General features: G+C 40.6%; 1 protein-coding gene across 1 annotated transcript in view; it reads right to left on the bottom strand.

Moving 5' to 3' along the window:
• LOC103778086 (poly(rC)-binding protein 3-like) overlaps nucleotides 1–11157 on the bottom strand; it is a gene marked incomplete at its 3' end in the record, with an annotated part of 35847 nt that extends 24690 nt beyond the window's left edge. The window contains exon 1 of the mRNA XM_008945660.1: nucleotides 11011–11157. Within this exon, the coding sequence (XP_008943908.1) occupies nucleotides 11011–11088 (78 nt within the window). The remainder of the gene's footprint in view (nucleotides 1–11010) is intronic.
• Nucleotides 11158–13425: the final 2268 nt, after the last annotated feature.

The following is a 13425-nucleotide window of genomic DNA, read 5'->3' as shown; positions in this document are numbered from 1 at the left end:
AATTTCTTTTAAGATCTTACTATTTTTTTTTTTTATATTATCCCTGTAACTCTGCCAAGCTGCCTGTAACCGTTGAATGGGATTAAACAATACAGGGAGTAAGATTCTCAATGACAATAAGCTTTGGGAACCCCTCATGTCTAGTAGCTCCAGTCTGCCCAGTCTGCACATTCAGCAGTTTTACCTTGAAAGCTTATCCCATTTTTCTGAGCCCCAGCTTTCAGAAATAATTTCTTTCATTAAACAGATACCTGGGAGGTGGAAGAACCTTTTGCTGTGGGTGAGCATGTTGCATTTCAGTTACTACAGGCAAACAACTGTATTTTAGGCTGTAGTATAATTTCAGTTCTTATGTATCTGAAGTTTCATTAGAAGCTGCAGGTCTGGTCTTGGACCTGCACGGCTCTGCCAGTATAAACTTTTCATGAAATCTGTTCAAATGCACTTGATCATCCTGGATCTTAATGACAGATGCTGTTCTTTCAGAAACATATGGATGGGTCATGGCTAAAAAGAATAAAGTTATCTTCCTTAGAAATGGTAAAAGATACTTTCACTTTGGAAACAGAAAAGCAATATACTGTTTGTAGCCCTAGTAAAAAAGATGGTGCATTTCAAACAAGGAAATTTGGAATATTGAAACAAGCGGAATAGAGCATGAAATATTAGGATTCCCAAGCTGCTTATTCCACTGAAGTCTGTGGGAGTTTTGCCATTGATTTCAGTGGGGACAGGAATTCTGCCTCTCTGGTCATCACCTTGTTATCACCAGAGAGTACAAGCTGCCAAAGAACTCAGGAAAAAAGCAGTGGGAATCCCAGTGAGAAAAAATATTTCAAGAAGACTGGTGACCAGTTCCTTAGAACACGCTTGCAAATGTCACTGTCATGCTGTGGAGTACTTCAGACCTTCCCCTCCACAAAGGGTGAATTTAAAGCTTATTCTATACAGAGGCAGTTTCAAAACAGCAAGCAAATGCCACCTCCCCCTCTGCACTGGGAGCTGGGATTCTGGTTGGAAATGTGAGGGAGAGGTGAGGGGGGAAAAAGAAATGTTAATTTCACATCTAGAACGGTTTTAAATGGGTTACTTCAGACTTTTTTTGGGTCTTAGCTGCTTCTAGGAAAGCTCCTGTAAGTACTGGTGACAACAGATCATGTCTTTAATTATGATGAGAAGCCTACTTCAGACACATTAAATCAGAAGACTGTTTACACCTCATTCTCCAAACTACAAATGCTGCTTCACCAAACGTTTAATGTTTCTTTATAGAATCAAATATTTGTTTCATATAGATTCTTCTATCACCCTAAACTACATTTACTGCTTAATGAGACACCTAACATCATTTTTATGACACTCAAGTTTTATCGATATTTCTAGCCAAGGTTACTTTGATGGCTTTATCTTCTTCAGAAAATGTTTTCTAAATCTGCCAGACACCAAACTGGGCTGTAGTTAACTGCCCAAAACTGAAGGGATGGGATGTCTGTCATCTACATCAGTTCATTAAAAGTTGGGAGTCTAGTGTAAGCCAGGCACACAGCCTCATCTGCAGTCCAGGGAGAGATAACGGAGGATATTTTGTTCCTAAAAGAGGAGGGAAGAAGTGTACTCCTAAGGGTTTCATCTTTTTCCATCTGCAGTAGAAGCAGCCTAGACTGACACTAGCATACCTGAAGTTTGGTGAAAGAAATCCTACATCTGATGTCAAATTCATTCTCAGTGCAGGTCAGATAGGAGTTGGATTTATCTGTCCTAGCAAATAATTGCCTACTAGAACACACTAATAACTCTTGAATTATTTGCTGTTTTCCAGTGCTGAGGAATATGAGCTAAAGGTATTTATGATCAATTTCAGACTGATTTATTGACTAACTACCTATGCATAAACACAGTGGGAAAATAAGTTATATGATAACGATTACTGGGTTTCATATAATTGCATTTCAACAGTTGATTGAAAAACAGAGCACAAAAAAAAAAGTTATAAATAAGGAAACTGAAGCTGAGGGAGAAAGACAGGTCCCAGGCAACCTGGCAGAACGATGCCAGAGCTAAAGGTACTACTCATGCTTCTTGGCCTCAGCATTTAAACAGTCACCTGTCAGAAGCAGATAATGCCACAGCAACTGTGCTGGATGAACAGGATGCCTCTGAAAAGCTGCACGTGTGTGCATGCCAACATCCCCTGGTACATATGCACACACACACACACTTTCCTATCCTTGTGTGTGAAGTCAGCATATACATACAGGCACTGAAGAGATGAAATATCAACTTTCCTTCAAGAAATGACAGCAATTTGGGGTGCTTATCTCTCTAGATTACCACAGAATCATAGAATGGTTTGGGTTGGAAAGGACCTTAAAGATGATCTAGTTCCAACGCCCCTGCCATGGGCAGGGACACCTCCAACTAGACCAGGTTGCTCAAAGACCCATCCAAATGGTCTTGAACACATCTAGTGATGGTGCATCAAAAGCTTCCCTGGGCAACCTGTTCAGCCATCTCACCACCCTCATAGTGAAGATTCATCAAAGGGGCCTGTGTTTCAGATGACGCTGAGTACCCAGTCCAGGCAACACCTTTTAAAGGTCCTATCTCCAGGTGACTGTATCTCAAGCAGGACAGTCTCATACTTGGGCCCCAAGAGTGTCACTTTGAAAAACACTGGGAAAAATTGTAATGTGCATGCTGATTTTAGATAGCCTGAAAATAATTCTCAAGCCTGGAGGGGGTGGGGTATGAGTTGATTTATGACTACAAGATTCTTTAGTATGTAATTTCTAATAAAATAGGTAAAACAACAGAACATTCCATGACAAGAGGTGATCCTCACCAACAAATACCGGAAGACTGCTCAGTATCAATCAAACAAACTGTTAGCCAACCACCCAACTCATTGCAGACAATTTGAGGAAAAGCAATGGTAAAACCAGAGGATGCTTTCTTTCATGCTGAAATGCATCATATGATATTATTTGCACCTTTTAATCACATGAATGGGATGAGTTTTGCTCTTAATGAACACTTGGGGAGTGGTGGGTTGATCAGAGAGCAGAAAGCCATTTCTGGATTTTGCATCGTCTGTGGTGAGGGCAAGGCAGCACCAGCAGAACAATGGTGGCAGCAGAGAAGTCTGTGAAGCAAGGCTTTCTCAGGGCTCTTGATGGTGCAATGACTAAACAAAGATATAAAACAGGCTGTAGGAGAAAGCTATTTCCTAATCAGTTATCTGGTATGCCTTCTGAATAACAAGAGGAAGAAATCAGTCATGTTAAGAAAACAAGAGGCCTAACAAACGGTAACAAGCCTTGGTTTAAAGATTAATCTTTGATCTGTAAACAATGTGTGCAATTCCATCATTTTTCTAAGTGTGAGGCGAGTTTCATATTTACTGTGTCCCAGGAAGTAAAAAAATACCAGGTAGCTATTCCAGGACCATAGAAAAGCACAGGCCTTGCTCAATTACTGTGGACATGCAGCTTCTGTTATCAACACTAACCTCGCAGAAGCCCTAAGCCAAGACTAGAAGGAAAACCTGTTTAAGAAACAATATAAGAATGTATACTTCCACCCCAAAGCATCTGACAAAGCACAGGCAGCATCCTAAAGCCTGCAATTCATTCAAGCAATGCCTTGATTGGTACATACTAACCTGCTTTCTGTGAACAAGGGTAAGGTAGACTGGACTCTACAAAGAAAAAAGCCTGCTAGAAAAGCACTGAAAAGAAATACAACCTTCCATGGTGGGGAAGCACATCTGTCAAGAGACAAGGAGGGATCCTGGCAACAGCAAAAAGCATCTGCACTGATAAAGTAGCTGACAACTAGTGCTAGACCAGCACTAGTTGTCATTCTCCTGCTCATAAAGACATAGAACATGACTCAACTCTCTCTCTTCACCTTGTTCTGAGAATGGAGTTGCCAATAACGGTATAAACTCATGAATAGCGCTTGCATGGAAGACCCCAGGAACTTGTCCCATGAAGATGTTCTGCACAATGTATTTGCATGGAGCATGTGGGGTATCAGAATTTTTTACAGTCTGGAAGTAAAGTCAGGTTTGGGAAACATGATGTGTCTACCTCAGGGAACAAACGGCTGCCTCAGATAAACTAGAAGTCTGATTTGTGTTCTGGGATTATGTGGGATTAGTATCGCTGACACAGGAGATCTCATATTCCTAGGTGATACCTCAGTGATCACTATCTGATGTGGACTGCCCTAATTTTAGCAAGGCACTGCAGTCCAAGCCCTTACTGAGACACATCTCATGCTAACCATCATGTTAGTGTATGAGAGGACCTTTAAATTATGGTCTTTCAGGTAGACACGCCAGTGTTATAAATCTTCCACTGGTCAACCTACCATTTCTTTTGGCAGCTGTATCAATAGACATTTCTCATTTGCTTTTCGATAGCAGGTGGGTCACCAATTTACATTGTTTCACACCAAACCCCCCAGTCTTCACCTAGACAAACAACCCAAAATCTGATTTCATCCGTTTGCTTTTCCTTCTGCCTGTGATACTGAAGCAGCAGCACTGAGTAATGTATGTGCCTTGTGCAATCTCAGCTCATTACACCTCTGGACTGATGAGGAAATTCCGTTTGATGGAAGTGGGAAAATTCAGCTGTGGAGATAGTTTTGGGGCACATGCCCTTTCTGTTAGGGTTTTCTTAAGCTAGTGAGAACCTCTCAACTGTTACTACAAACACACTATGAGGAGATCCATCTTGTGTCGTGTATTTGCATGCAGAGCTTTGCTCCATAACTGGAACTCTTAGGTGCCACAGTAATGCAAAACAAACCAAACAAGCACTATAATAGCAGTGGGCAGGACAGTCAATCCTCATAATACCCTGACGGGGTTTGTGGAAACTAGAAAGAACAGGACAAACATTGTTTGGCATTTTATGGCTTGGATTAAATTACCAACAAGGTGATTCTTAAAGCTACTCTGTTGCATTCTGTATTTTAATAAATAAAAAATAACATTTAAAAATGGGAAAGGAGAAGGGCATTATTTCTGTGCTTGCTTTACAGTCTTTCAGGTGGCGATTAAGAAGGCACAAAAAAGCAGGCACTAAAGGAAATCTCTAGTGCTAGAACTGCGTTACCTATACTGATGAAAATGTCAATTTTCTCCATGATTTTATTCTATCTATATTCAAGCTGTTGAACAATTTAACTAAGTTGAACAATCAACATAATGAGTCTAAATTTTCTTTTTTTCTTGTTAAAAATTATATATATAGCATCATAAAATAATGACCAACATGCCTGAAAGTGACTGCAGAAGCTGGATGTAAGTTCACTGTAACGAGTCCTTCCAGTGCCACGAGGCATTCACTGATCCTGCTGAAACCACTGAGAGACAGAGTTCCTTAGGGCATCTAAAACTAAGCTGGAAGCACTAGAAGTTTAGTGGCTAAAAACAGAGGCACTCATAGGATTGTGTCCAAACCTGAACATTTTTCTGATTCACTACTGCTGAATTTACAAGGAACATATCATCAAGCAAACGGTATCGATGAAGGACAAGCTCTACTCAGCCATCATATCTTTCCTCCACCAATGCAGATTGTACATTCTGCATAGTACATGTGCTGCTCTTCCCCAAACATGTTTAAAATCTGCTTAGGAGGCTTCCAGACCACCATAAAAATCTCTGTCAGGAATTTCTCTCAGAATTTCCTTGTTATGATTGATTTTTTTAAAATATATTTTATTGCATTATTCCCAGCTACAAGCATTTGCATCACTCAAAACAACAACACTCTATTACACTCATATTTATTTTCTTCAGGTATTTATGTGAATGTCTGAGGAAAACTAGATAGTCTCCTCGGCCTCCTAAAACTTTGTTATTTTTCTGTGAATTCCCCTTCAGCTCAGTCTTCAATGCGACTCACACATGAGAAGCAGTTGCTGCTGAGTGCAGAACCTCAGCTGTGACTGTGCCAGAACAGTAAGTCAAGTACTACCTCTTTGCCCCACAACGCACCAACACAATACATACAAATTGCACACACTTTTGCTGCAATAGCTACCTCTCCAACTCAGTATGTCCCAAATGTGCCACTCCCTACACACTGCCACATCAAATGCTTCTCAGCCTTTTACGCTTCCCAGAGTTCCTTCTCTCACTGAACATGTATCTTCTAAATTACCTTTTCCAGTTAATTGCCTCAACTCTCCAATTTACGCCTCTCAGCATTTGGCAAGAGTCCTACTTCCCTGTCAGTATTCCACTCCCTCCTTCATCCTACTTGTAAATTATTTCCTTGTCCTTCATAACCATCTAATTTTATTAATCTATTTTGTTTTCTATTTCTGAACTCCTACCCTTTTCTCTAAAAGATTCCTCAGGCTCAATTTATTATTATACTGTACTTCAGCTTCTTGCAGACTTCACTGCACCCAACATGGTTTCATTGATGCACACCTTCATGCAGTGCCTTTGGAAACAACACGTTTTTACTTCTGCAGGTTTGTACTGAAGGGAGGAAGCAGAGACTTTTGCTTTAATCTAAAATTAACCTTTAATAATGAGTTTTTAGGGTCTTCTTCAGTCTGTTAACACAGTCTGTGTACAAACTGAAACCAGTCCAGAATCACATAATCATCATCCAGTATAGTCAAAGGGGGTGCTTTTTCAATATTTATTTCTTCCTGGCATGAACTGATGAGAACTAGAAAAAAAGCACTGCAGATGTCTAGTACTAAGGTACACTGCCAGACAACTGCAGGCAAGGCTACGATTTTTCAGTGTCTTCCAACCTCATTACCCATGGCAGTAAGCATGAAAAAAACCCAGCCACAAGTCAGGGGAATGAAAACTTCAGCAAAAGGTGAGCAAGGAATGATACAAGAGAAACACTGAGCTCCATCAAAGATCCTATAACATGTAGATAGACAAGAGAAGTTTAATTTTGACAAAAATTTAAAAAGGAAGAAAAAACGAAAGGCACATCTCTTTTGGGGCCTGAGCTCTGCCTCTCCTTATGGAGGGCTCTGACAGCTGGGGACTGTTTGCCCACGAAGGCACACATAACTCATGTTCCTTAAGCCCTTCAAAAATGTTCATCTGATCTTTTTAAATGCTGCCACTTTTGCCTTTGCTGGAAGCAGAAATCTTGCAATCCCTGCAATATTCTAATCTTGCCCAGAAATTCTACTTTTAAAGTAGACAAAGGTAATAAATTATCTGTATCTATTCACAGCTCTGCCCTACACAACGGTTTTACTTATTTTACTTCAAGAAACAGCAAGAATTGGATGGAAGATACAGAAGCAGGGCAACATAAACAGCCCCAGCCCATATTTCCTGTTTTTCTCTACTGAAATGCATGAAGCAGCTTTAGTCCTTAATGTGGTGCATCCTTCTCATTAATAAAAGATGAAAATGCATCTCTGCATTATTTAATACACTCTATATATCCAACTCCTGCACATGCTTCAAAAGGTTCTTCTGTTCCTGCCCTCTGGAGCAGCATTCAGATAACTCACTCAAAAACATCTCAAGCAGCAAAGGCTGCAGTGCCACGGCAACTTTATGGGATGTACTAATTGTTGTCCTACTCATCCTTAAAAACCTCCAGTGACGGATGATGCAGCATGCCTGGGCAGACTCCTCCCCTCCTCACACATCTGCATAACAAGTTTTTCCTAATTTTGCTTTTAAAATTCCCTGCAAACAGAGAGAGTTGCTTCTCTGTGGATGTGAAGAACATCTGAGCACTGCCCTTGTAGTGTACTAACACCTGCCCTCTAATTCATTGCACAAAAGACAAATGTTTTGTGCTGGTTTCTCTTCAGGGCTGTCATATTTTCATAAGTGTCCCGAGAAAGGCAACAAAGCTGGCGAAGGGCCTAGAGAACAAGTCTTATAAGGAGTGATTGAGGGAACTGAGGTTGTTTAGCCTGGAGAAAAGGAGGCTCAGGAGAGAACGTATCACCCTCTATAACCACCTGAAAGGAGGGTGGTGTGAGGTGGGGGTTGGTCTGTTCTTCCAAATAACAAGTGATAGGACAAGAGGACATGGCCTCAAGTTGCTCCAGGAGAGATTTAGGTTGCATGTTAGAAAAGATTTCTTCACCAAAAGGGTTATCAAGCCTTGGAACAGGCTGCCCAGGGAAGTGGTGGAGTCACCATGTCCAGAGGTATTTAAGAGATATCTAGATGAGGTGTTCAGGGACATGATTTAGTAGTGAACTTGGCAATGGTGGGTTAACTGCTGGATCTGATGAACTTAAAGGTCTTTTCCAACCAAAACAATTCTGTGATTCTATGATAACTGTGCAAGATGAAGCTGGACCTTCAGCCACTTCTTTTCCCAAAGCAAGATAAAGCATAGGTGCTGTCCTGCCTGTGGAATGACACTGGCCTGGGGTCTCCTGGAGCTCAGAATTGTGCTCATTTGTTTTCCTTTCACCAGACACTAATGTTGTCTTCGATTTTTGCTACTTGGTTTTTGTTTTTGTTGTTAAAGATGATTTTTTATTTCCTACTCTCTTGGAAAGATTTGCCATTCATACCAATCCTGATTTTTTTCCTGTCTGAAGGTACAGAATTAGCTTAGCTGCCTCATTTAGATGTCTATCCTTCACTTAAAGCCCCTGTACAAATCACATGAAAAGTACATACTGAAAATTTCCTCAGTCTGCAGGATTTGCAGATAACTGAGTGCAGTAGCACAACTCATGGACTTTCAATCAAAATTAACGTAAATACCACAAAGCACACAGACCTTCCTTGTGCAAAAGTACACTGCTAATAAAGGTTTAGAAACAGAGTTCAGGTTAGTGGGGATACACACTCATATTTCCATGAAACACGCTAATAAATGAGTAACTCCAAAATTACCTTACTTTAAAATTATCTAACTGAATCCTGTTTGCTACTGTTACTTTTAAAAAAACACCTCTTAATTTGTCTCTTCTCTCCACATTATGACCAGTTATTTACAACCCAGGCTCTGCTTCAGTTAATTGTTTTGTCTAGAAATACTAATCAGAGATCAGCAATTTCCACCAATGCCATTATAGCAACAAATCTTAAAGAGCCCAGAAACATGTTGTTTCTTATTTTTCAGAGGCACAAAGTTTTCAGAGTGACCTCCTCACACTGAGTTCATATTGACTCAGATATCCTTCATTCCTCTATCTCATCATTTCTAAATCACAAAAATGACATGAAAGAAACCATGAGTATGACTTCTATCACCAGAATAAATTCTGACTTAATGTACTCTTTGCAATACTTGGCCACAATAGGATACATGATTAGAGCATAGTAGTATACCCATCGTGCCTTGTTAACTGAGGATACATGGTATACTCCCACTTAAAATTTGAACTTTTTAGCTTTTATGGATTTAATTTAGACCCTTGGGGCTACATAGGCATTGGAGATGGGACACATAACATTCGTTATCGTTAGAAGTGGCTGCACACATAGTCATTGATGTTTAACAGAAAATTAGCTAATTTCATTTCTGACTTAAAAAAAGAAATTTGTTTCAAATAAACCCCTAGCCCATAGTGTAACTAAAATGTCCTAAAAATAACAGATACTCGATTCTTGCTTTAAAGGCATGAATCTGAAAGAAGCAGAGATTTCTAGCAGCAGTTAAATTCATGCTTAAGCACATGGGAATTTCACTGAAACCAGTATGGCTGCTTATACTGACCAGGATATAAATGCTTTTCTGAACTGGGGTCAGAACCTGGCATAAGCAACCAATAATACCTAATTTTGAGCGCAGATATGCATACAGATTTTAGGTGGGTTTGGTAAGAGAGACTGTTATTAAATTTGTTTGACAGATTCCTATTTAAAATGCAGATTCTACACATCAGATGCCTGCCTGAAGCTGAATATTTCAGGGGGAAAAAAATCAAACAAAATGTTTAGATCACTTCTGAGAAAATACATAATTTGATCTGACATAACCTAATTTCTGAGTTTTTTAATTTGCAAAAGTAAATTGTACCCCCTTGTACTACTTAGCAGGTCCATAAACAAAATACAGAGGGAGATACCTCAGTCTCCTGTTTGTGCTATTGGTATATCATACATGTGTTCATGCCATAGGTTGAAAGTGTGCACTGTTTTTAAATGTAAGTATATTTTCAGTTATTAAATTATAGGAGTAAAAACACTTGTATAGATTTATATATATGTTTGATCTCCAGAATTTTTTATCTATATGTTCTGGGTTTTTTTTTTTTACTGCTCCTTGTTACGAAAGAACCAAAACCTCCTCCTTCATATCACATCCATTCATTAAGCCTGACGCAAATAATACAAACAAACCTATGAAATATGTTTTTTAATTAAAAGCCCATTTTGTGATCTGGCAAAAATAAATGGCTATCAGACTGTTAAGTCTAACAATACCGAATTGGCACTTTGCATGTTGCACAGATTTCACTCTTACCTGCATGCTTAAGTGCTGCATTGGACAGAAACAAAATGAGAGTCAGCCTTCCAAAACAAACTCACGGGGGACCTGGAGGAAAGCTTGGTATTTCAGGGGGCTTGCTCTAGTAAGATGCTACACTGGAATAACGAGGAACTGCCCCATTTGCATTCAACAGAAAGAGACAGTAATTCTGTGGCAATTATTTCACACAAGTCAACGTCCTGTTATCTTAAAAAAGCTCCTGTGTAGTCCAGCAAACGATGAGAACTGCGAGCTGTATGCAGGTCAGCCTCATGCAAGGGGCTGCCAAATCTGGCTGACTACCAGTGAAAGAACTCTTTTTTTTCTGCCAGATCTGCTCAGAATGGGTTTGTTAGAGGCAGGGTTTGTTCCAATCAACTCGGGCTGCAGTGCAAACTTAAGTACGACGCCCTGAAATGCAAGTGGGGATTTTTTCGTCATGGCTATGGTGATTTTGACTCAAGCCAGAGAAGGAGCCGCTGTCAGGCTGATGGTAACTGCACACACTCACTTAACACACAGGCAACCACTGGGGCTATAGTAAATGCTTCACCTTGCCGTGCATGAGAAGACGTATGGTAAGTGTGACATTGAGACCTCCTTCAGCCGCTTTCGAGTCCTTCGTGTTCATCCTGGCCTTGTATCTTCAATACTTGAAAGCAGCTTTGTCGTTTTCCTTTTCCTTTTTTTTTTTTTTTTCCTAGTCACTTAACCTATAAAAGGGAGAGAGAGAGAGAGAGAGAGAAAACACCACTGAGTGGCTGAAGCTACTCTGAACTGAGAATATCATGTTGTACAAACCAATTAACATTCCTCCCTTTGATTTTCTGGACTAAAATTTAGTGCTGAAAAAGCTCTTTTGATTATCATCCCTCCTCAACCAACTCTTAAGCTCTTCACCAATTACAAGGTAAACTCCTTTTTGAAACTGTAAAAATTCTCTTTATTTCCTGTATTTTGAAGCTGAAAAGTACAGAACACAACAGAGTGTTCACTGTGTTTTCTTCTGAACAGCACTTTCTCTCTGTTAATGTTTGCAGCGTGTTTATGCAATATATGTACACATATATATACACTTTTACATGTGCCTGGTCTGGTTTCATTTCTCTCCCTGTTACTACCTCTTTCTCCTTTTGCTCTGGCAGAAGAGATATTTTTGTTTTCTCTCCAGCTAGAGGGAAATGAATTCCGAGCCTAAACGCCAATTCCTGCCAGCAACACTGGATGACACATTATCAAAGACATCTGAGTAACTAAGAGCCACTTGCTGCTGTAAATCTGGGCACTGTCTGATTTCGTTTTTGTCTTCCAGGCCCAGAGGTGGCTCAGTCTCTCAAAGGCCAAAGCTGATCTTCAGGCCCAAGTAGAAGGAGATTCTTCTTCATTATTAATGTCAAATTGCAGATTTTCAGTCATTTACAAAGCCATAAATATCCTAAAATACTAATGAAAGCTGCAAGGGCTGGCTTTGAAGGGATAAACAAGATGCACTATGCGTTTATTAAAGCAAGGAAATTTATCAGTACAAATAAAAAAGGGGTGGGAAGGAATATTGCCAAGGGCAGGCAAATTCCACACTAGTAAAGGCTCAGAGACTCCTTATTTGGTTTTGTCCTCTTCAGGCCTGTCTTATAGAGCATAAAACACTTAGACATCAAGCATCTCAGTAACCGTCCCTTATTAATGACAACCCTATTAGCTTTGCATCTTGGTGCTTCCCCAAACTTTGGCTAGCTTAGGCACTGGCTAATGAGCATCCCTAGGGACAATCATTTTGTGGCTCGGTACAGCAGTGTCTCACTGAAGGGGCAGGCTATTGTCCCCTTGCAGAGACTGTTCAGGCATGGGACCAAACTACTGGAAGGACCTGTGAGACCATTCCCCTAAAAACACTGGCGGTAGTAGCAAACAGTTGTTTCATCAACTGATTAAGCATCCTAAGCGCCACTCAGCACTGACATGCTAGATCAAAGTAAAGCCCATCTTAAAGTCAGCTGCAATGGTTAAAGAAATAGCACAAGAAACATGCATGGAGCCATTCCCAACAGACTTGCTGAGCGATTCAGGGTCTTCTGGAAGATTGTATCCAGACCACTATTTTCAACAGTCATTGGTGGCCCATCCCTCCATGAGCTTTTCTATTCCTTTCTTGAATCCAACATCTGTGTCCAAATGTTCTGGTCCCACAGATTATGCAGTTTTCTCTCAAGTCTCTGCATGAGTACTTAGGACCACAGAGAGCTTCTGTGCCTTAAGTGACTGCAAGAATAAGAGGCAGACATTCTTGAGGAGATGTGAAAAGAAACAGGGAGAAAGAGTATGTAAACTCCTCCTTCCTAAAAGTAAACTCATTAGGCACTACCACAGAGCAGCTCCTGCCTACCTGCTCCATTGCCAGGGCTGATTTTCCCTAAGCCAGCATGGACTCAGTGTATTTCATACCATGCACTCTACCACCCAGACCACAGCCACAAATCCCATTTACTCCACATTTCCAGGCTTAGCACTTAGATTCCGTACCACCTATCCAGATGGAGAAAAGCCGAAGAGAAGCAAAGTGCCTGGGTGAGAAGGCAGAAAACAGAATCAGCCTGGCCATGCCCCTGATGCACCGTGCATGCAAGAGGGTGAGAGGAAAACGTCCCGAACGACACAGAAAGGTATCAGGGAGTGTTCTGCTTCCTTAAGGTTAGATGGGGACTCACAGTAAAATAGGCAAGTGAGTGACCATGACTGTCCCTTCTGACAAGCACAGAGGGAGGAGTGGAGGAGGTAGATGTGGCTGTTCCCAGACTAAGGAAGGGAATCACATGGTGCTCACCGGCTCCTTGCTGGTGCTGAGGAAAATGCTCTCAGTCTGACAACCTGAGCATATTCTGCAGAGCTCTGTCAAAAAAACCCCAAAAAACCCAAAAAAACCCCGAAACCAAACCAAACCACCAAATAGGAGCACTCTGTTATATATAAA

Source organism: Merops nubicus, unplaced genomic scaffold (assembly GCF_000691845.1).
Source record: "Merops nubicus isolate BGI_N331 unplaced genomic scaffold, ASM69184v1 scaffold11970, whole genome shotgun sequence".
Lineage (NCBI taxonomy): Eukaryota > Metazoa > Chordata > Aves > Coraciiformes > Meropidae > Merops > Merops nubicus.
The sequence above is the reverse complement of the archived record's forward strand: the minus strand, read 5'-3'. Positions and strand labels throughout refer to the sequence as shown.